Below are 25,088 nucleotides of genomic sequence, written 5' to 3' on the forward strand. Positions count from 1 at the left end.
CCGCTCCGTGGCTTCATTCTGGCGCACCGCATTCTCCTTTCGGTCCCTCTTCTCACTGTCCTGCCTCTCCTTCAATTCCTGTTTGTCGGTGGCAGAGTGCATCATAACATCACGCAGAAAGTCCTCCTTAGTTCTTCTTGGCCGCTTTCTAATTCTGCGCAGCTGTTCAGCTGCCAATAACAAAGAGGGAGGCTGGGCTCCCAAGGTAATCTCTGTGAAGTTTTTAAATGCAACATTTTACAGAAGCAGTGTTGTTTGCAACACAGAGGACACTGATTCAGTGGTTTAAAACACAGCCAATACTCTCACACCTCTCACTAACTGGCTGGCCCCAGGCAAGTACACATGAGCCACAAGACCCACAAAATGGTGACCTGGACCCTGCCATACACTGGGCACGTGGCTCTTGGGGAGAGCCAGCACTGTAGGCGGGGTGCCTGATAATCATTCCTGTCCCCACACTTTGCTGCTGAGGGTGAGCAGGGAATCAAGGGAGGGTCTTTTCCAAGACTGCGGCTTCCGCCCTTGTCCCTATGTGGCTCGCCTGTGTGCAGCAATGGTCTGTGTGTCGTTGTCCCCCCTCCCCGTGACGGCACAGTGACGTGGGAAAGTTACCGTTAATGGGGCAAGAAACAAACCAGCTCTGCCGAAGAACCTGTGGCAGCGGATTGCCCAGTATCTCCACGAGAGTTTCCTGGAGATCTCTGAGGGAGATTCCTGTGAAGTGAGGGAGTCAATCAACAGCCTGTTCCAGCACTCAGACTAGGCATGTGGTGGGAGACAAGCCTGCTTTCTGCAACCCTCCTGCCCCCAACAACTCACTTCAGCAATTCCCAAAATCAAATCCACTTACTAGTGGCCTCCTCTCCTGTTTGCGCTTCTCCAAGATTGAACAGCTGTGACTGGTTAGCCTCCTCCGGGGTAGAAAACAGCTCCTGGTTGCATGCATCTCTGGCCTCCGAGTCATCCCCTGCCTCTGGGTCCCCCTCCCTCTCCACATCCTCATCCAAGATTTCCTCCTCCTGGCTCAGTCCACTTTCGACTGGCCCACAAACCACCTAAGTATCCACAGTGGCCTTTGCAGTGGAAGTGGGGTCGCTGCCAAATATCGCGTCCAGCTCTTTGTAGAACCGGGAGCTCGTGGACTCAGCACCGGAGTGGCAGTTTGCCTCCCGTGCCTTGTGGTAGGCGTTCCACAGCTCCTTCACACTGCAGTGTGTCCTGGTCATGTGCCCTTTCAGTCATGCATCATGAAATCTGCCCGTAGGTATCATAATTCCTACGGCTGGAGCGCAGCTGGGACTGCACAGTCTCCTCTCCCCAAATGCTGATGAGGTCCTGCAGCTTGGCATTGCTCCAAGCGGGGGATCGCTTAGTGCGTGGAGCAGGCATGGCCACCTGGACACGTCACTGAGCAAACAGGAAGGGGACTTTCAAAATTACAAAGGAATTTATGGGGTGGGGATGACAGTTGATCACCTGAGGGCAGGGCAGTAGAGTTCAAACCGATGACCACAGAGGCGAAAACAGGCATTGTGGACACCTCCTGGAGGCCAATCGCAGCGCTGTAATTGACCAGGGTGTCTACATTGGCACCGCGGTGCTGTAGTCCCGGCTCAGAAAGCTGTACGCCTCTCATTGGGGTGTTTTTTTTACAGCACTGCAACTGCGCAGTTTCTGTGCACTAAGTGGCTTGACAGTGTGTGCACCTTGGGAGTTACACCGCAGAAAGTTTCTTTACTGCGCAGAAACTTCCAGGTGTAGACAGGGCCTAAGATATTAAACTCTAGAATTAACTATTGCAGTAGCATATGTGTTGTGTGAATTACAGACCGCACCTGAATCTTCAGCTAATCAGTTAGCTAAAACCTCTAGAGTAGGTTTTGCCGCAATATTGCCTTAATATCATAGTGAAATGACAGAAGCATGAATCATGGTAGTGAGATCTGCATCTGAAAGAAAATCACAGCCTCCTGGCCAGATGCAAAGGTAAGAAAAACTCCCTGGGCTGTCCACTTTTAATGGGGAGTGCAGTCACAATTGCTCTCCTTTCTATGGTGCAGCATAGACCCTGCTGCATACCAGTCTCAGTTTGTAGACTGATACAGAGTGGTGGGGAGGCCATGACACCCCCCCCCCCCCGCACCACCACCACCCAGTTTGGACACAGTACATCTCAGGGGAGTTTGGAGGAACTGTAGGCTTTCCTGGCCTGTTAAACATGCTGTCTGATTCGGGGGAGAGTCTCCTTGCATACGTCTCCCCAATTATGCACCCATGTAAACTCGGCCCTAAATGGGTTTGCTGGTTAATCCAATGTCTGCAAGGCAATTTATTTTCATACAATACATCAGCTTCTCTGTGGGGTATTATTATTAAGTTCCTTAATCTAAGAGTTTTAGGATTAGGGCGCAGTGGATTTCCAGTTAATGGTAATGTATTGTTTGGCTAGAAGTAATGCCAAGTGAAGAAACCTGTCCTTGTATTTGTTCAGCGCAAGTCCATCAAAGATAATGTGGTAAAAAAACACCAAGCTGCGTGGGATACTAATGTGCTTTGGCTCTAAAATGATGCAAAAGTTCATCAGATGGGACCATGCCCAAAACCCCTATCAAGCAACATCATTTATTTATTATGTATCTATGGTCTTAACATCTCACACAGTTTGGGAACTAAGCATCTCAGCATCTATTTTAAAGAAGACAGTGTGTTGAAGCAGCCTTTTTTTCTTATAATGTCCCATCTGTAAACCTGGAAAGATTGATAAAAATTAGAAGTTTGAGAGCCCAGGCCATGATTACAGGTACCAAAATATTTAAGCACATCACCATTATATTGACAGGTTTCAGAGTAACAGCCATGTTAGTCTGTATTCGCAAAAAGAAAAGGAGTACTTGTGGCACCTTAGAGACTAACCAATTTATTTGAGCATAAGCTTTCGTGAGCTACACGATGAAGTGAGCTGTAGCTCACGAAAGCTTATGCTCAAATAAATTGGTTAGTCTCTAAGGTGCCACAAGTACTCCTTTTCTTTTCACCATTATATTGAATCTTTTACTGAGTCTTATGGCTTTTAGCTCATGAGGACAAGTTAAGTCTGGTTTAAGAGTCAGGAAATCAATTTTAAAACAGTTGAAGATGTTTTATAATATACAAAGATGTACTCTGGAGCCTCTCTCTTCTCCTAGTTACAGTAGCATGCCATCATCTGCTTCTCTTGTTGGCCTTTTTCAATAGGTCTTACCTAAACTGTTCACAAAAAGTAACTCTGATTCAAAAGGAGACAAATAATATTAATATACATTTAATACTAGTTTTAAACCTTTGTATCAATGTGTATTTAGCTTAACCCAGTCCAATCTACAATGTAAATGTTTGTTTTTCTTACTTTCAAGCAAATATTTAGATATTAACACACAAACTGTCTGCGGAGTGTGAGACATTGTGGAGCATTTCAGGGAACATAGATATCTTTTAAAAGAGTAAACTGTGGATGCTGATCGAAAGTGATTTCAGTTCACCATGTGCTGCTGGTGGTTTTAAGTGGGCAGTGTAGAGAAGAAGATACGGAGACACAGAGCACCTGTTTCTGATTTCCCACTGGCATAAAATAGGGGTACAGTAACTCCTCACTTACAGTTGTCCTGGCTAAAGTTGTTTTGTTATTAGGTTGCTGATCTATTAGCAAACATACATGTTTAAAGTCGTGCAATGTTCCGTTACAAGGTTGTTTGGCTCGCCCCACTCCGCCCACCTGGCGTTCCAGCCAGGGAGTGGGCAAGCCCCTAACCCTGCTCCCTGGCAGGAGTGCCAGGCGGGTGGAATGGGGCAAGCCCCCCTGCCTGAACTCCTCTATGCCCCTGCCTCAACCAAGCTTCACAATCATCATTGGTGAGTACAATATTAAATTGTTTGTTTAAAATTATTTAAAACATATACTGTATATGTATATAATGTCTTTTGCCTGGCAAAAAAAATTTCCCTGGAACGTGTCCACCCCCATTTACATTAATTCTTATGGGGAAATTGGATTCACTTAACATCGTTTCGCTTAAAGTAGCATTTTTCAGGAACATAACTACAACGTTAAGCGAGGAGTTACTGTACTATAATTCCATTGACATCAATGGAGTTAAGATGGAGCAAGAGGAGAATTGGTTCATGAGTCTAGGATTGTGAAGGTTGCAGATGGCTTTTCTATGATGGAGCGCAGATAAATTCCCTGATAGAGCTAGCTGAATTTTTTTTGACAGAACAGTTTTCCATCGGAAAATCTAGTTTCTTTGGGACTGAAACGTTTCACAGGTACATGTCAATTGTGAAGAAGAAATTTTCTATGGGAAAATGTCAAAACAGTTCATTTCAATTTTGTTTTGATTAAAGTAAAAATATTTATTTTTGGCTTTATCAATTGATATAATTTCATTTTGACTTTATTGTATATTGATGCATGTATTTAATATTATATATAATTTGTATTAAGATTTACTCATCAAAATGAAACCATTTGATATTATCAAAATAACTTGATGATTGCGAATCAAAAATTTTTCAGAATTTCCATTCCAGGAGAAGTTTTGAAATTTTGTCTTTTTGTCCCGATTCAGAATGAAAACAAATTTCAAAACGTCAGAATTTCCCATTTTTCAACCAGCTCATTCTTCGCTAATTAGTGTGAGAGAATTTAACTGTAATACTGGGTTACACACTTAATGACTAAGGGAAAATCCTGTCCCTCTGTTCACCCATGGGAGAACCCAAACAGTGGATGAACTGCTCATCCATTGCATGGGGAAGCCAGCTTGCAAAGGGGCTGAGCACTGCAGTGGCTCTTTGTGCTGGAACATAGCGGTGATATATGTGCAGTAGAGAGAAATACATGAACTCTGGAACAATGATTACAGCCACTTTTCTTCTTCATTCTGTGGAGGAGCACATCTGTTGCGCCACCCCACACCCTAATTATCCTTCCTCAGTTTTTCTCCATTTTGCTTTACCCTCCCCCACCCCCCAACAGGATTTAGCTCTAATTTTAAGGACAATAAACTTTCACTGAATTGTTATCCAGATGAATAAAAAAGTAATGTTTAATGTACTGAATTATATTAACGAAGGGCCAAATTCTGGCCAGTGCTCCACATACTCACCTCAGAAGATCCACAGCCAACTTTGGGAGTGCTGGGCAGAAGTTGGCTGACCGTATCCTGCCTCCTGTGAAAAGCTGCAGGGAGATTGCTCCTCATATGTCTGGAAGGACATAACAGGGCATGGCCAAAGGGTCAGGCAGTGTGGTCCACACCCTTATGTGTGTACACATTTGTGGTCACTGTGACCAGGCAATAGCCCCTATGAACAACCCTGTGCCAAATCATTCCTGTGCTAAGCACGAAAGAATGCACAAGGGAGCTGTTTGTAGGGCTGGTCTCAGCCAAGTAGGGGAACCAGATATCCCAATTTTATAGGGACAGTCTCGATATTCAGGGCTTTTTCTTATATAGGCACCTATTACCTCCAGCCCCGGTCCCAATTTTTCACACTTGCTATCTGGTCACCCTACAGCCAAGATTCAGGGGCCCATTAACATTGATTTGGTAGCATATTTGTATTCCTCACTGGGTGAGTTTAGTTTCCAGGTGGCAACCAGAATTTGATCCGTTATGATCTTTACATTTAGATGATGCACAGCATGCTTTTTGTCTGTATTTGAACAACAAAAATAGTGAATAGGGACTTCTCTTCTATTAATATTCAGAACATCAGTTGCTTAGATAGAAACAAAACCTACAGTCTTCGGACTTCATTGAGAGTTCTGCTTCGGTAAGCACTGCAGGGTTTGGCCCACAGACTTTAACCCAGTGGTCTCCAACCTTTTTACACCCAAGATCTCTTTTTGAATTTAAGGGTAACCCAGAATCTACCCTGCCCCTTCCCCAAAGCCCCGCCCCACTCACTCCATCCCCCCATCTCTCTGTTGCTCGCTCTCCCCCACCCTCACTCACTTTCACTGGGCTGGGGTAGGCGGTTGGGGTTCAGGGGGGGGTGCGGGCTCTGGGCTGGGGCCGAGGGGTTTGCATTGTGGAAGAGGCTCTGGGCTGAACCTGAGGCAGGGGGTTGAGGTGCAGGAGGGGGTGAGGGGTGCTTGCTCCAGGAGGGGGCTCTGGGCTGGTGTTTGGGGTGCGGCCTCCTGCCAGGCACTTACCTCTGGCTGCTCCTGATTGGTGGTGCAGCGTGGCTGCTGCTAAGGCAGGCTCCCTGCCTACCCCAGCCCCACGCTGCTCCCAGAAGGGGCCAATGGAGGCAAGCGGGGGTCACATCGCTCCATGCTCTGCCCCTCTCTGCAAGCACTGCCCCCGCAGCTCCCATTGGCCACAGCTCCCCATTCCTGGCCAATGAGAGCTGCAGGGGCGGTGTTTGCAGGCAGGAGCAGCACGTGGAGGGAAACCCTACCTCTGGGACCGAGCTGGCCGCTTCTGGGAGCAGTGTGCGGCCAGGGCAGGCAGGGAGCTGCGACCAGTTGATCGCGATCGACCAGTTGGTGACCACTGCTTTAACCCTTCCACCAACTGAGCAAAGGCCAGCTATAGGATTTGCTGCTGGAAATGGGAAAATTAATCTGGCAGTTGCCTCCCCATCTGGTGCTATTGCTGGTGGGCACTATAGATCTGACAGTATGCTGTTTCTTCTCCCCCTCCAGTACAGTTAGTGGGGAGAGAAATAAGGGCAGCTTGTGAGTTGCTGAGTTTCCATACAGTGTACTGCCCCAAGTGGCTCCTTGATTTTCCTGTGCGTAAAGTCAGCTCTGCCCCATACCCTTCTCCTTATGAAATAGCTGCAGAGCCTTCTATAGTTCAAATGTATTGATTCCTTTTCTGCTGATACACAGATATTTTTGTGTCTTCATGTATGTTTTGCCTAATAACTGAATTCAGCATTAGTTGAATTTAGTATTAAACTACAGATCAGTAGCCAGCATCACTTAAAATATGTGGCATATGTCTCTAATTTAGGACAAAATGGACTTTGCTCAGTAAAATGGTACGTAAATATTGATTCTGATTTCGTACCAGGAATGAGCAAAGTAGTATTTCAGCTTTACCCTGGGCTTTTGCAAACAGAGTCAGCAGCTTCAATTAAAATTCAACGTCTAATTGCTGATGCTTCCATCTGCACAGGAGCATTAATCATTTGAAAGACTGTTTGCTTTCAATACTGTTACTCAGGGTGGGTTTTTTTTGTTTTGTTTTGTTCTTTTAAGCCTTTCAAAAATGACTTGTAAAATAAACTTCCGTGAGAACCTGTATGTTCAAAGATTGCAATGCTTTATATAATACACGTTAGGCTAATGTGCCTTAGAATGGAAAAGGGTTAAAAAAGTCCAAAATTGAGACCTGGTGTGCACTAACTCTGAATTTCACTTATAGAGTGAATTTCTAGCTACACTGAAGAAAATGGGAGTTTATTTCTTAGGATCAAATTCATTGATGCAGCTGTACCCAAGTCACCGGAGTTGCATGGTCTTATGTCTGTGATGGATATGGCACATGAAACTTTATAATGGCTGACACAGAATTTTATTGCCCTTTTAAAGAAGGGTTTCTACTGGATTGAGACCACATACCAGATTTCAGATGAGAGCGAGGTGCTTTTTTATTTTTTGATTATTTTTTTTGCCAGTGTTACTAATTTTGGAATAGTTAAAAAGAGAGAGAGGGAGAATGAAGACACACACTTAACTACAATGGGATGAAACTATCTCTATCATACAGACTCTAAAAAAAATTCAGACATTTTATAGAGATGAAAATATATAAATGTTATAGTAATTTATGTGTAGCATATAAGATTTCAAGGGATGAATTTTCATGTAATATAGCATGTCCAATTTTCACTCACAGATGGTTTAGCAGAACATCTGAATCCCATGTTAGGTACATAAGTTCTCATTGTGTATATCTACAAATTGAGTTAGCATTCACATTTGGGATTTTGACATCCTGTTAAAGCCACCAACGTTGGAAAGATGAGCTGGGTAACTCTCCTCCCTGATATTTGCTATCTGCTTTGAATGTTGTGTGAATTGTGTGTTATTTCAAAATTAAAGGGAAATAATTAATAGAGATAGTAAACTCTTTGAGGCATGGGCCATCTTTTTATTTTGTGTTTGTCCAGTGCTGGGCACCATGCGGTCCTTGTCCACAGCTAGGGCTCCTAGGTGCTACAGTAATACAAATAATACAAAAAAAACTACATGAGAAATCTTCACCCAGGGTAGTCAAGCTAAATGATGTTGTAATTTCAAATTAGACTCTTGCTGAGATGGTGGCTGTTGGGATTCCCTCTCAGACCTTTTCCACTTGGCTTGTCCAGAACACCTCAGACAATTCTAGGAGAACACTTGTCTGCACCTCCACTAACATATACCAAGAAAATAACTTTTGGAATAATATGTGGGCTCCTAACAAACAGTATCAATTCTTTGTGAGAGGAAAAATTGTTCTGAATGGATTGGTGCAGTGGGCAATATCTCTGGCTATAGTGGATGAAAAGGGGCCCCTACATATCACTGGAGGTGCCTTGGAGCCTGCAGGCAACCAAGAGAATGGATTTTATTCACCCTGTCCATTTGCAGGATATCCAGATAAACATCAAATATTTTTGCTGTATACAGGGCTTCTGAATGTCACCCTTGGATGCTTAGCCCAGCACATATATGAATAAAATGGCCATTTACCTGCCTAACAGCTGATTAGAGCATTAGAGTGTGGGATTTAGACTTCCTAATACATTTATTTTCAATATTATTTAACTTCTTTAGGACCTTCTATCTGAGGAGCTCAAATTTTTTTCACAGTATTATTGAGTTAATCCTCAGAACCTTCTTACAGATGGGGAAATTGAGACACAGTGAGATTAAGGCCAACAGCTTCAATGGCTGGCTTAATTTCTTTGTGCCCAACTTAATGGCCACTTTTGAAAATTTTGTCCTGCAGGACTTGGCCAAAGTCACACATGAAATCTGTGGCGAAGTTGGGGAAAAAAACACAACCCTCTTGACTCCAGATTCTGATAATTAATAACAGGATCATCCTTCCCCACAGTAATGGATTTAATTACTACTGTTAAAATGGTTATGCTTATGGAAAACCTGCACCATGGAAGAAATATTTATATAAAATTCCGAAGTACTGCTTGGGAATCTTTTAAAAGAAGCATTTCTCTTACAAGTTTTGTAAAACCTTCCTTTTTTTCAACAACTTTTTTTGAGGCCAAATTTCACCCAATGCTGTCCCTTTAATTTATGCTTTCATACATACTGTATAGAACCTTATATATACTTAAAAGTAATCTTTCCATTTCAGAAACTATTTTAACCAGAGAATCTGCAAACATATCAATTCTTAGGTTGAACAGTCAGTCGGAACCTATGAGTTAAAATGTTATGTTGTGCGTTAAAAATGTGGCTTACTTTGCAGTTTGTGAGCTGAAGTCCCCTTCTATGAGTGACTTCCTCTGGGGCCTGGAGAATTCTGGCTGGCTAAAACACATCAAAGCCATCATGGATGCGGGCATCTTCATTGCAAAGGTAAATTATATAAAACTAAATCAAAATTGATTGACCTGATGCAGAAAACTGAGGGCCAGAGTCTCTGCCGGTGAAATTCCATTGACTTAGATGAAGTTACACTAGAAAATAATCTGGCCCTAAATGTGTAATGTTTCTGTGATGCGAGAAGAGACAATTTTTAGTGTGGCAAAAGTTGTCATTTGGACACTTTGCTTGTAAATTAGTGTTTTATTTCCCTCTATTCTTGTGTGCTATTTGCCTGAATTGCAGTGCAGCCTCTACTACCCAATGCTGTATATCTTAATTTCCTAACTTTTCCCTGCAGACAGTTACTAAACCTGTTTCTCCTTAAGTTCCCCTTGTTGCAGGTTAAGTGTTGCAGCACTACCTCAAGGTATGATTGTCCCTGTGCACACATGTCAAACTTAATTATACTCTGGTCCCACTTATTTAATGGCTCAACTTCATTTATTGCCTGAATGAACTCCTGTGTGTTACCAAGGTATGCGGTGTTGTGACCATGTCGGTCCCAGGATATTAGACAGACAAGGTGGGTGAGGTAATATCTTTTATTGGACCAACTTCTGTTGGTGAGAGAGAGCCAAGCTATCAAGCTTACACAGAGCTCTTCTTCAGGTCTGGGAAACTTACTCAGAGGGCAGGTTTACAGTACAAATTTCCATCGACCCAGCTGCTTAGCACTTCTGGTGAAGATGTTCTAAGCTGACGGGAGAGAGCTCTCCTGTCGGCTTAAAACCTCCACCTCTGCAAGAGGCGGTAGTTATGTCGGTGGGAGAGCTGTCTACACGGGGGTTAAGGTCAGTATAACTACCTCACTCATGGTGTGGATTTTTCACACCCCTGAGTGACATAGTTATACTGAATCAGTGTGTAGTGTAGACCTGGCCAGAGTGTCACAACTAAAAACAAGGTGGAACAGATGATTTAGCATAAGTAGTTAACACATATTTCAAGGAACCATTCAAGATAAGTGGCCTGTTAACACTCCTCCAGTCATAGGGCAGAAGGCTTGTGGGAGTGGGGAAAGCAGCTGGGGGGGGGTAGCATTGTTAGTGGGTTATAGACCGTTGTAATAAGCCATAAATCCAGTTTCTCTATTCAGTCCATGATTTTTAGTGTCTAGCAAAGTTATGAATTTAAGCTCCCAGTGTTTAACTAAACAATCTGTTCCATTTTGTATTTAGCTGTGACACTCTTAAGTAAGTTTCCCAATCCTGAAGAAGATCTCTGTGAGTTCGAAAGCTTGTCTCTCTCTCACCAACAGAAGGTGGTCCAATAAAAAATATTACCTCACCCATCTTATCTCTCTGTTACCAATATCTAATTCAAGAGAAGCCCCTTTTCTTCATACTTACCTATTTGTCCCAAGAAGCAGTTGTTTATGGTACTGAGAAATTGTTTATCCCAGTATTTTGCATTTACCATCACTGTTCTACTTTTGAGCCTGCTATTACTCTCCCAACTAGTGTATTTTATTGTAAAGACCTGGTGTTTCTGCCTAGAGCAGTTCTACTTCATGGTATTCTCCTCAGAAATTTTATTTTGTTAGTCCATGATATCTGTTATGGTTACTGCTATTCCCCTGCCTATCGTTTGTATAGTGAATAGGAATTATGCCATCCCTTTGATAATCGCATACACCTTATGTTTCTGAAATGTCAGCTACTTGCAGGTCTTCCCAATGTCAGACACTCTAGCTTTCTCCTTTTGGCTCTTACAGTGGTAATTAGTATATAAGTGTTTACATGACTATTTTTTTAAAATGACGTGCCCACTCTCATGTTTTTGCTGACACTCTGTAACTATCAGAGTTCTCTTTCTTGCCTTGCTTCTACCTTTCCCATATGTAGCTGTAACTGTCTGTTTTATCCCAGGTGCAGGCTAGATATACGTGTTCGTCTATCTACAGCAGAATTCATTAGGTGAAATCTTGACCCCACTGAAGTCAATTGGCATTTTGCCATTGATTCCACTGCTGCCAGGATTTCACTCACTGACCTCAGCAGTTGCCATCTTTCCCCCAGTGGCAAGTTTAAGTAATGTCTGCAAATCTTCTTTATTTTTGTTGCATATGTGCCCACCGTCTTCCTGTTTCTCTTTGTTCTGGAATGCAGATCTACTTGTATAATTTTGGTTCCTGGGTAAAATCTACTTGGAATTTTTGCTCTATTTCTGGCTAGTCTCTAGTATCCAGATTTTTACCATTGCCAATTGTTAAATATTGGTATTTTGCCCAAATGGATCCATTCTGGTGGAATTATCTGCCTCCTAAAATAAACATTGGTGATTAATTATTAGTCATTGTTCCACTTCGATTTGAAGTTTTCTAGAGTTTATTTTTCTAGGTACTATCTTTCTTAACTCATTTTATTTTTCCCCATTGAGATTTAAGTACAGCTTTCTTTACAAATCATAAAGAAACAAAAAAAAGGCAAAAGTCTTATTTAAAATAAATCCTTTTAATCCACAATGAGTTCTAACTTCCCCAAAAGGATCTCCCAGATTTACTAAACATAACCCCTTCCTTGTATGCATCGCTTATACTATGCATGAAACAGCTCTCTTCCTAATAATGTAAATTAAGATTACAGAATTATAGACTTCAAATCTTGCATATCGAATATTGACATGTATCCCAAACACAGGGTTCCCCTGAAGTTTCCCTACATGCTTTGGAGTCTGATACTCTTGTGTTCAGTAAGCTCCTTGAACTGAGGAAGCTATTTTTCAGATGGAGATACTACTTTTATCGGTCTAGATACCTCAGTGCTTACATATCCACTGTTACCATGGTATCTGAGCACCTCACATTCTTTCATGCAATTACCCTCACAATATACTTCTCAGGTAGGGAAGACTTGCTATCCCCATTTTATAGATAGGGAAACTGTGGCACAGAGAGGCTCTTTTGAAATCAGTAGGAGTTAGGCTTTTGAGGACCTGGGCCTCGGCAGGAAATCTGTAGCAGAGCGAAGACCTGAACCCAGGCCTTCCAAGTGCTAGGCTACTACCCTAAACCACTGGACCAGCGTGCATCTCTACTGTTACCCATTGCCATAACCTTATTTACTACTTCTATGAATCTTTCTGTATTTTTAGGCTGTGGCAGAGGAAGGCGTGAGTGTTCTGGTTCATTGCTCAGATGGTTGGGACAGAACAGCTCAGGTTTGCTCTGTAGCAAGCCTTCTATTAGATCCATTTTACAGAACTATGAAGGGATTTATGGTAAGCAAGCGTATTTTACAGTGGATGTAAATGTTCTGTTACATCATGTGCACAGTATTAACACTAATGTTCTTTCTGTGTGTAGAGAAAATAACCTTTTCCTTAAAAATGTCTTTTTTCTTAAGTAGAAAGTTTAAAAAAACCCAAAGTGGTTCAGATTATTGAAGCCAAATTATCCAAATTAACATCAAACATTTGGTTCCATCAAGTGCAGTCTGTCTTTGCTTTTTGAACCATGATAAAGAAACTGTCCCGGGGGCATCAGTTTATATTTAGGATAAAATTTTCAAAGATAGGCACCAAAGTTTTGCCTATCAAAATTGGGTGCAAACCAGGGGGGTCGGTTTGGGGAAACCATGTTTGAAATCTGTTCCTTTTCAACAAGGGGACCGATGTACAAATTGGCTCTGGCAGAGTATGCATGAATGTTTACCAACCTTATCGTCATTCCTGCAAAGATAGGTTTGCAAGGCTTGTACAGTTTAATAAAAAATGATAGGCGGTCATTCTGAATCAAGCTTTGTTAAAATACAGCAGTGCTCATTTCCATCATTCTTTTGCTTGTTCTAAAAATTAATCTTGATTCCATGACGTGACACTTAAGTGCACTTTTGCTCATTTTAGGTATTAATTGAAAAAGATTGGGTTTCCTTTGGGCACAAATTTAATCACAGGTAAGGGTAATCTCAGGTTTGTTTTCTATGTACACTTTTTTCATAAGGGAAGGTCAGCTCTCTTCTGATGCTATTTTAATTTTATTTTCAAATGGCAATGAGAAAGTAAATGAACATGATGCCCTCAAGTTATTCCTCATAACTTTTTTCATTATTTATTATAGACAGTTGGAAAATAAAATAGAAATATTATTTTCTTACCATTCTTTCCCCATTGTTTACTATTGAGTATATTGGATGCTTGTCTCATGCTTACTTTTACCACTGAAGCATTCATTTTGGAGAGAAATTTCTATTGAAGTCAATGGGAGTTCTGTCATTGACTTCAATAGGAGACAGGATTTCACTCATGCAGAATTAAGGCCCAGATCAGGAAAGCATCCCTACTCAGGACAGCACTTAACTTTAGGCATGTGCTTAAGTGCAGTTGACATCAAGGATCTGTGATCTGAGACCTACTCAGTCTATAGGCAAATATTCTGTCAAATTAAAGCAAAACATACTTCAGGTAAAGGGAATATAAAATGTACTGATTCTACAAATTGTTTTATGCCTCCAAATATCATAAGAACGGCCACACTGGGTCAGACCAATGGTCCATCTAGCCCAGTATCCTGTCTTCCGATGGTGGCCAATGCCAGGTGCTTCAGAGGGAATGAATAGAACAGGTAATCATCAAGTGATCCATCTCCTGTTGTCCGCTCCCAGCTGCTGGCAGTCACGTCCTAAAGACACCCAGAGCATGGGGTTGCATCAGTGATCATCTTGGCTAATAGCCGTTGTTGGATCTATCCTCCATGAATTTATCTAATTCTTTTTTTAATCCTGTTATAGTTTTGCCCTTCACAATATTCCCCTGGCAATGAGTTCCACAGGTTGACTGTGCATTGTGTGAAGTATTTTCTTTTGTTTGCTTTAAACCGGCTGCCTATTAATTTCATTGAGTGACTCCTGGTTCTTGTGTTATGTGAAGGTACAAATAACACTTCCTTATTCACTTTCTCCACACCATTCATAATTTTATAGATCTATGTCAAATCCCCCCTTAGTTGTCTCTTTTCCAAGCTGAAAAGTCCCAGTCCTTTTAATCTCTCCTTATAGGGAAGCTGTTCCATACCCTTAATCATTTTTGTTGTCCTCCTCCAATTCTTATTTATCCATCCATCCATCCATCCACTAATGGTTCCTAACATTTTGTTAGCTTTTGTGACTGCCGCTGCACATTGAGCAGATGTTTTCAGAGAACTATCCACAATGACTCCAAGATCTCTTTCTTGAGTGGTAACAGCTAATTTAGATCCTATCATTTTGTATGTATAGTTGGGATTATGTTTTCCAGTGTGTATTACTTTAACATTTATCAATATTGAATTTCATCTGCCATTTTGTTGCCCAGTGACTCAGTTTTGTGGAATCCTTTTCTAACTCTTAGTTAACCCCCAAGCAGACTATCTTGAGTAATTTTGTATCACCTACAAATTTTGTCACCTCACTGTTTACCCGTTTTGCCGTATGAATATGTTGAACAGCACTGGTTCCCGTACAGATTCCTGGCAGATACCACTATTTACCACTTTCCATTGTGAAAACTGACCACTTATTCCTGCCCTTCCTTTCCTATCTTTTAACCAATTTCTGATCCTTGAGAGGACCTTCCTTCTTATCTCATGATTGCTTACTTTGCTTTAGAGCCTTTTGGTGTAGGACCTTGTTAAAGGCTTTCTAAAGTCCAAGTACACTATATTTGCTGGATCACCCTTGTCCACATGTTTCTTGACCCTGTTCAAAGAATTCTAATAGATTGAGGCATGATTTCCCTTTACAAAAGCCATGTTGACTCTTCCCCAACAAATCGTGTTCATCTATGTGTGAGATAATTGTATTCTTTACTATAGTTTCAACCAGCTTGCCTGGTACTGAAGTTGGGCTTACCAGCCTGTAATTAGCAGGATCATCTCTGAAGACTTCTTTAAAAATCAGCATCACATTAGCTGTCCTTCAGTCATCTGGCACAGAAGCTCCTTTAAGTGATAGGTTACATACCATACTTAGTAGTTCTGCAATTTCATATTTGAGTTCCTATAGAACTCTTGGGTAAATACCATCTGGTTCTGGTGACTTATTACTGTTTAGTTTATCAGTTTGTTCCAAAACCTCCTCTATTGGAACCTCAATCTGGGACAATTCCTCAGACTTGTCACCTAAAAAGAATGGCTCTGGTGTGGGCATCTCCCTCACATCATCTGCAGTGAAGACCGATATAAAGAATTCATTTAACTTCTCTGCAATGGCTTTATCTTCCTGGAGTGCTCCTTAAGCACTTTGATCATCCAGTGGCCCCACAGATTGTTTGGTAGGCTTCCTGCTCCTCATGTACTTAACTTTTTTTTTTTTTGCTGTTAGGTTTTGAATCTTTTGCTAGTTGCTCTTCAAATTCTTTTTTGGCCCACCTAATTATACTTTTTAATTTGACTTGCTAGAGTGTATGCTCCTTTCTATTTTCCTCAGTAGGATTTAAATTCCAATTTTTAAAGGATGCCTTTTGGCCCCTGACAGATTCTTTTACTTTGTGGTTTAGCTATGGTGGCACTTTTTTGGTCCTTTTACTATGTTTTTCTAATTTGGGGTATCCATTTAATTTGAGCCTCTATTATGGTGTTTTTTAAAAGTTTCCATGCGGCTTGCAGGCATTTCACTTTTGGGACTATACCTTTTAATTTCTGTTTAACTAGCTTCCTCATTTTTGTGTCGTTCCCTTTTCTGAAATTAAATGCTGCTGTGGTGAGCTTCTTTGGTGTTTCCTCCCACCTCTCCACCCCTCACAAGGATGTTAAATTTAGTTATAATGATCATTATTCCCAAGTGGTTCAGCTGTATTCACCTCTTGCATCAGATCCTGTGCTTCACTTAAGATTAAATCAAAGAACTACCTCTCCCCTCGTGCATTCCAGGACTAGCTGCTCCAAGAAGCAATCATTTATGGTGTCTAGAAACCTTATCTCTGCATCCCATCCTGAGGTGACAAATATTTAGCCAATATGAGGACAGTTGAAATCCCCCATTATTATTGAGTTTTCTATTTTTATCGTCTCTCTAATTTCCCAGAGCATTTCATAGTCACCACCATGATCCTAGTCAGGTGGTTGGTAGTATATTCCTACTGCTACACTCTTATTATTCAATCATGAAATTTCTATCCATAGAGATTCTATGGTACAGTTTGATTCATGTAAGTTTTTTTTGCTCTATTTGGCTCTATGCTTTCTTTTATCTCTAGTGCCACTTCCCCACCTACTCTGACCTACTCTGTCATTCATATATATTTGGTACCCTGGTATCACTGTGTCCTATTGATTATCATCATGCCATCAAGTTTCTGTGTTGCCTATTATATCAAAATCCTCATTTAATACCAGGCACTTAAGTTTACCCATCTTAGTATTTAGACTTCTAGCATGTGTCACTTTTTAGTTGTTTGCCATTATGTGATACAATTGAATGGGACTCTTTTTCATTTGACTGTTTCTCTTCAGTTCCTACCTGTGCTTTATTAACTTCTATCTTCTCCTCCTTGCTAGAATAGAGAAAATCCCCATTAATAGATCTTCTCGTAGGGATGTCTCTGTCTGAACCATGTGCTCCTACATACCTGTCGGCTTTCTCCCAGCCCTTGTTTAAAAATCCCTCTACAATCTTTTTAAATGTACATGCCAGCAATCTGGTTCCATTTTGGTTTGTCTGGAGTCCGTCTTTCCTGCATTGGGTCCTCCTTTCCTAGTCTATAGGCAAATATTTCATCAAATTAAAACAAAAGATACTTCAAGTAAAGGAAATATAAAACAATGTACTGATGTGACAAGTTGTATTTTGCGTCCAAATCTCAACTGTCTTTTTGCTAATTAAATAATTTGCAGGCTTTTTGTACATAATGTGGACATATGTCTACAGTTCCCTGGTTTTGTGGGTTAAGTCAAGTCCTTAGAAAAACATTCAAAGTGCAAAAGTTATGCTGAAGGTTCATTGTCATATTACTTAATTTCTCTATAGGCTGAGCTACTGTGAGAGTTATTAAATAACATTCAATAATTTGAGGTGATTTTTACTGGAATAAAGTTTTATAAGATTCCAGCAGGAGTTTCAGTGGTTAAAATGACATTGTACAACATATTTAATAATAATTTCTACATACGTAGATTGTAGGCATACAATCACCATTGATAACTGTGATCTCCTTAATGATACTGTTATACCTCTTTGAGCACTTAAGTAATGGCAGGTTCTAATTTAGAAGAAATTATTTTTATGGTTTCCTACTCCATTGGCCTATATATACTATATACAGAATAAACAAGTAAAGATACGTCCTCTTTTACAAGTCAAGGTCAAACATACAGCATATTGCCTCAACTGTATGCATTACATATTTTCAGTCCCCTCTTAATTGAGGTAATCCAGTGTGAACAGTACCAATAAACTTAATTCTATATAGAGAAGCGGTTCAAAGCACACCTGCTAACACAACAGAATGTAACTGTGCCCCAGGATGCTCTCCCCAAGGAATTCCACCAACAGAGGGCAGCCTTAAATTACGATTGGGGGGTTGGGTGGGGGGGCACCATAAAAGTCTTTTAGCAAAGGTTGTCCTGGAGATGTGCTAATTAATAGTACATAGACTAAGGGTGTTCATGGAAGTGAGAGACTTGCAGCGCACACCAGTACCAGGTATAAAACAGCAGGGGACTCTGGAAGTTTTCCCACAGAGCTTCTCCTGTGTGCTCTGTTCCTGACTGGCAAGCACCACGCTCCTTCTGTTCTGTGAACAGAGGTTTCCAAACCTGCCTGATTTTGTGATGTGACTAAAAATTCACCATCAAACCCATGACTCAACTCTCTCTCACAAAGTATTTTTTTTCAACCACGTAGTGCTCTGGTTTTCATAAAGGATTCCTATTGGATTTCAGGTTATAATGGTAATATCTTGCATTATTTTAGGTATGGCAATTTAGATGGAGATCCAAAAGAGATATCCCCAGTTATTGATCAGTTCATCGAGTGCGTTTGGCAGCTAATGGAACAGTTTCCCTGTGCCTTTGAGTTCAATGAAAGATTTTTGATCCACATACAACATCATATCTATTCCTGCCAGTTTGGTAACTTCCTGTGTAACAGCCAGAAGGAGAGACGAGAGCTGAAGTATGATTTTCTGTTCTTAAACTACATAGGTATATGTTGGTTTGGCAGAGTGTGTGTGTATTAAAGATTAAAATGTCTATATAAATTTGTATGCCACAAAGTGAAGCAATGTACAATTCTTGCCTGCCTTTGTCTTCAACAAAAAAAAGTTGAGCTTCTGTAATGTAGTGTTCTTTACCCAAAAAGAGTGGGTGGGACAGAGAGGAATCTGGCTCTGGGGAAACTTGAAGATTCAACCCTAGGAGGGGAAATGGATTTCTCATACATACATAACTCTGGGATGGGAACAATCACACTGAGGAGTATGCCAAGGCTCAAGTGGCTGTCCCGGCTGGGGCATAGGAGCAGGGACTTGGAGCAAGGCAGGAGTACAAGACCTAGGAGCAGGATGGGAAGGCAGGAGTCAGGAAAGAAGGCAGAATCCAATGTAGCATCCAGCCAAGGATTCCTGTAGTTGCTCAGACAACCTCCTGTGTCTCCTTTTGGCTTAAATAGTGAGTCTGAACCATGCAAAGAGGCTGGACATCTCCTCCAATTGGGAACTTTGTGGGCAGTGCCTATGGTGAGCTAGGGTCCACCAGCCCACACTCCCTGCTGGTATCAGCAAGCTGCCATGGGGTGGCTTTGGCCTGAAGACCCAGGTTCAAGACCTGTGACCCCTCCGAAGGGGGTCAGAAAGGGCTCACCCTCCTTTCTGGGCTTCAGAGTCCAGGCTGAGCAACAACATCTACAGTGCTGCTTTTTAGCACCATAGGTCACACAGCACACAACTGTTTCAAATTGTATCTGCACAAACTGCTGATCCCTAGAACCTGTAGTGATCTACCCACAGATAAAAGTAGAACTTGGCATAACTCCTGTAGCCTGTAAGGGAATGGTGCCCCACTGGTAACTGGCCATTCCTCCTGTAAAGGCAGAGTTGCCTTACAGTGCCACTGTGGCTGATCAGCAATCTGGTGCCAACTTGAAATGTCAGCACACTTGCATGTGGCTGAAATTCACCCATGGTGTGGAGAACCAGTGGAAGGTCCTCTGTCTACTTATGGCCTGTGGGAGGAGGATTAATCCCTGAAGAAGCAGCCGCAGTGGAGTGCCTGACCCATTACATGCTGCAGGAAGTGTCTGTGCACCAGGCCCATGTAGGTCAGCAAGGCCATGAAGAGGGGTGGGCAGTGAGAAGGTGTGGGAGAGGCCCAGGGATTCATGAATATACAAATTAGGTGGCCTCAGCACAACACAGAACTGATACAAAGAATCAGTGGCTGCTGTTTAAACTCATAGAAGCCCTGGCATGGGCCCTGAAATGGAGGCTGTGTTTTATTTACTCAACCCCCATACATTCCATGTCCAGTTACTCTGGCTTTTCAGAGGTGCATTGGATTTCACCTTTAAAGTCCAATGAAGGAAAATGGGCCTCTACATTCTACAGCTATAATTTGTGTAATTTTCTTAAGAGGCTCTGAAGCTGATTCTAGTGACTAACAAAGAGCACTGAAGTGTCTTCCCTAGTCTCTAGCTATACCTGCACCTCTGGAAAGCAGTTTATGTATTTTTCTTTTAAATCCTTTCTCAGAATTCAAGAACGAACATATTCACTTTGGGCTCACTTGTGGAAGAATCGTGCAGATTACGTGAATCCTCTGTATAGAGAAGACCACAGTCAGACCCAGGGGACATTGCGCCCACAGACAGCTCCCTGCAATTTCTTGTACAAGTAGGTGACTTCACTTGTTGTTGCCACTGCACTGTGCATTTTACTAGTGGGGTGTATTAGAACAAAACTGCACATCTCAGAACTTAATCTTGTACTGTATATTTTATTCTACAGTGGTAAATTCAGATAGCATGGTAAATTCAGTGCTAGCTACAGTGAGTAAACTCCCTGCCTGCCAATACTCAGACAGGGCCTCTGCACTGTGTCACAGCATTGGATTGGCTACAAAAGAAGCTTGTGAGTAAGACTGCAGTGATCGTTGTGTGTACTTATTACATGCATAGGCACTTGTTCCACGGGGAGATGGCTCTTTGAATTCTAGTCTAGTCTGTGGGTACTAGATTTCTGCCATATCAGATTTTGTGATGAATCTTTGACTTCCTGGGTCAGTCAGCATCACAGGTGAAACAAGTGGTTTCAGAAAGATGGTAGGGTCTCACTCACACTTGTTCAAACAAGTACTTCATAAATAAGCAAATTCAATACTCTGTCCAACGTTGCTGCTAAATTCTGGGTAATACTGGGAGGGTAATTTAGGCCTCACATATTTTTTACGTGTGTACAAGTGTCTACAGAGCCTAATATAATCCAAAATGTTACTGTTGTTTTTTCAAATAACAGTCTGTTTTGCTGCTAATACAAGAGAAGTGAAAGTGATTGATTGAAAGTATTAGAAGTACAACTACATAGTTAGTTTCATATTCCAAGCTACGGGATATGTTAAAATGTAAACTAACAACCTAAATGATTAATAATTAATTAATGTTAGTATTCTTTCAGGTTTAACACTCTAGGTCACATTTGTAACCCAGGTTTAAAAAACCAGTTTAACTAAAAACTCTCATTGTAATCTGTCGGTGTCCCTTTAGGTACAACGATATTTGCAAAAGAGCTTTACAAAATAGGGGCCTGATACTGCAGACACTTACTCATGTGAGAAATTCCATTAATTTTAATCAGACTACTTTGAGTAAAGGTTTGCAGGATTGGGCCTTTTGTGTTAATGAATATAGGGTCGGGGGGGGGACATTACTAAATTAACATAGGTTGTTTGGCAAAGAAAAAAGAAACCACCGAATACTAGGTAAAAATCTCATAGAACTAGGGTGACCAGATGTCCCGATTTTATAGGGACAGTCCTGATTTTGGAGGCTTTTTCTTATATAGGCACCGATTACCCCAGCCCCTGTCCTGATTTTTCACACTTGCCCTCTGGTCACCCTACCTAGAATAGCTCTGCCAGCCCTTTGGCTAGACAGCTGAATTCAAGTCTGTTACTTAATCTGTCTGCTGAGCTACTTACGTAGACAGTCAGGTGCTGGCCACATATTACCAGAGAATTAGAAAACAGAGGAATGATATTACACAATTATGCAAACATACTTATGGCATACACCCTCATCCAAGCTGACTTTTTATTTGCAGGCTAACAGGAACAGTTATTTAACTGAGGACTATGTCAACAAATCACACAAGAGCACGCAGATGGGTGCGTCGCTAAGGACCAAATACACAGAAACTGTCTTGTAAAACCCCGTGCTGCTTCCATGTTCCCAAAGTCTTCTTTTTTAGCATGGGTTATTATTTTACAGGTCTCTTACTTTAAATTAATTGCAGTGCAGTCTACAATAGCTTGGTATCACTAACCTGCCAAGATTTCATAGAATCAGTTGTTGAGGTCTCCTTTCAGGAATGCACTTTAGCATATACTTAAATCCATCCGTATTCAGCATGCTGTAAACCCTACCTCTCAAAGGGAATTAGGTGCTGAAATCTGGGTTGAAGGAAAATGCCTACCTCTTTTTGGGATTCACAGCCATAAACATACGCCTGGAGTTGACACCTAAGCCAGTTTTTGAAAATGCTATACCAGGAGTCCCCCTTATAAACTTTAGTCCAGTAATTAGGGTACTCGCCCTAGATGTGGTTACCCCAGTTCAATTCTACCCTCTGCCTGATGTGGAGAAGGGATTTGAAGTGGGGTTTCCCCTCTTCCCACAAGACTGCCCTAATCGCTAGGCTATGGGGTTATCTGGTCGGGTCTCTCACAATTTCTCCTATTGGAGCTGTTCCACTGTGTGTAAATAATTAATACTGGGGGGTAGAGACTCGAGTTCAGATCACGCCTCCACATCAGGCAAGGGGGGTGGGGGGAATTGAACCCAGGTCTCCCACATCCCAGGTGAGTGAGCTAACCACTGGGCTAAAAGTTATAAAGGGGGTGGAAGAGTGGGTGCAGGTCGTCGGTCTTTCTCTTCCTCTGTGTATTTTGTGTGGGTTTAGGGATTTAGGTTTAGGGTTTAGAGAACACTTACTGGATCAGGCCCCGCAGGCGAGAGCGGAAGGGAGGATCCCCAGTGGGGTTTAGGGGTGAGAGAGGCGCCTGGTGCCCAGACAGGCAGAAGCTGAGATACCTAGGGTACTTTAACAGTGGAAATTTAGATGCCTGTAGGGTTAGGCCTGTGTGGGGGTTTTGAGGATCTCAGTGATGCCTAAATATTGGACTTAGGCACCTAAAGTGGCTGTTAGGCATCCAAGTGCTTTTGTGGATCTAGCCCTAAATGCTTTCCTGAATCAATCTGGGACCTAATCCTGAAAGTTGTAGAGTATCTGAGCAGAACCAGCAGATTTCATTAGTTTCATTGAGAGTTGTGGCACTCAGCACCTCTCCAGATCACATCCTATGATTGTACAGTGACAACCTGAGAAGAAATCATCATAATAAAATACAGTTTTACCCATGTGATGCAGCAGGTGGAAACAGACCCCATGAATCTGTCAGGTATTTCATTTTAAACACATATTGAGACATCTCTGTGCCAATATGTGTAATTTTGTCTTTTAACATTAGGATCAAATTTAGAGCAAGTGTAAATGGGTACAAGTCCATTGATTTCAGTGGAGTCATGCTTATCTACACCAAGTACCCAAAAGCACTTTTCAGCCAAGCCAACAAAACACAAACTCATCCTTGAGATATTTTTTGGCTCTTGCTGTTAAACATTTTTGTTAAATATGAATTTTTAAGTAACATTTCACACCATAACTTTTAGATGACTCTTCTGCTTTTTACCCAAGGTTCCAGAAAAAACTACACTCAGATGAGCTGTGGCATACAAAACTTCAGGAGGATCAGTTTTTGTGGAAAACTGGAGAGGGGCTGAAATAGGACTTATAATGGAAAGCTGGCTTCAACCTTAATTTTGATGGAGCTATTACTGCTCTATAGTATATTTAAATAGAGGATATAGAACAAATAAAAAATACAACTTAAGTTATTGTTCTTCTCAGCAAAGGTGTGTATTTATTTTGACAGACCATGCATTTTTGTTGACAGTAAATACCTTTAATAAGTTAATGTTTTTTTAAAAAAGAATTACTATCCATCAGAACTCCAGACAGATTAGATCAAAGCTGTGGTCTAACTCAAATGTAGCCAGATGTTTTCTAAAATTTTATATAATGGATTTATGCCAGTATTAGTCTATAGATTTACATTCTTATGCTTCTTTTTCATTGTCAAAAGTAGTAAAACACGATCTTGTGGTAGTAAATCTGTTTTTCAATTAACATAGAATATCAGGGTTGGAAGGGACCTCAAGAGGTCATCTAGTCCAACCCCCTGGTCAAAGCAGGACCAAGTCCCAACTAAATCATCCCAGCCAGGGCTTTGTCAAGCCTGACCTTCAACACCTCTAAGGAAGGAGATTCCACCACCTCCTTAGGTAACCCATTCCAGTGCTTCACCATCCTCCTAGTGAAAAAGTTTTTCCTAACAGCCAACCTAAACCTCCCCCACTGCAACTTGAGACCATTACTCCTCGTTCTGTCATCTGCTACCACTGAGAACAGTCTAGATCCATCCTCTTTGGAACCCCCCTTCAGGTAGTTGAAAGCAGCTATCAAATCCCCCCTCATTCTTCTCTTCTGCAGACTAAACAATCCCAGTTCCCTTAGCCTCTCCTCATAAGTCATGTGCTCCAGCCCCCTAATCATTTTTGTTGCCCTCCACTGGACTCTTTCCAATTTTTCCACATCATGCAGTACAGTGCTTACATATGTTTAAGACCGTGTACTCCTGCATAACGCCTGCATTTAACACTTCTGAGAGTCCCTGCTATCAATTCCAGGTTCTGGAGTGGTATGTATACCCGCTTTGAAAAGGGGATGCATCCCCGGCAGTCAGCTACTGATTACCTGATGGCAGTGAAAGAAGAAACTCAGCAGTTAGAGGAAGAGCTGGAGGTCTTAGAACAGGTAATAGACACGTAATCTGATTTCCCAGACTTCATATTCTCTAAATAAGGCTAGTTACTGGGGAAGTCTTTGATGAATTTCAATTGGTTAGTCTCTAAGGTGCCACTAGTACTCCTTTTCTTTTTGCTGAATAGGTAGTTTTTGTTCACCTTTCTACAGGACATGTGCAATTCAGGTCAGGCATATATAATACCAAGCTGGCAAGAATAATCCATAAATTTATACTGTTATTACTTAAAAAGTGGTGGCACCTACCATCTGCTGTGTGCTTTTCAAACACAGGGAGTTTCTGGGATTGAATTCAATGAGAATATTTTGCCTTCGACATCTGTAGAAGCCAGGATTGGGTTTTTTTTTTTGGGGGGGGGTGTGAAATTTGGCCCTGATACCTGCACAAAACACACACATTCCCAAAGAAGTTAATTTTTCTTGGTCCTAT

At 41.6% G+C, this 25,088-nt stretch overlaps 1 protein-coding gene across 2 annotated transcripts in view; it reads left to right on the plus strand.

Moving 5' to 3' along the window:
* The window catches only part of MTMR7 (myotubularin related protein 7), an 80,425-nt gene that overhangs the window by 51,931 nt on the left and 3,406 nt on the right, over positions 1-25,088 (plus strand). For both annotated transcript variants that reach the window (XM_074951335.1, XM_074951336.1), the window contains 6 exons: positions 9,474-9,583; positions 12,686-12,811; positions 13,436-13,485; positions 18,478-18,678; positions 20,252-20,392; positions 24,523-24,649. In XM_074951335.1, coding sequence (XP_074807436.1) covers positions 9,474-9,583; positions 12,686-12,811; positions 13,436-13,485; positions 18,478-18,678; positions 20,252-20,392; positions 24,523-24,649 — 755 coding nt within the window. The remainder of the gene's footprint in view (positions 1-9,473; positions 9,584-12,685; positions 12,812-13,435; positions 13,486-18,477; positions 18,679-20,251; positions 20,393-24,522; positions 24,650-25,088) is intronic.

This window comes from Natator depressus, chromosome 4 (assembly GCF_965152275.1).
Source record: "Natator depressus isolate rNatDep1 chromosome 4, rNatDep2.hap1, whole genome shotgun sequence".
In the NCBI taxonomy this organism is placed as follows: Eukaryota; Metazoa; Chordata; order Testudines; family Cheloniidae; genus Natator; species Natator depressus.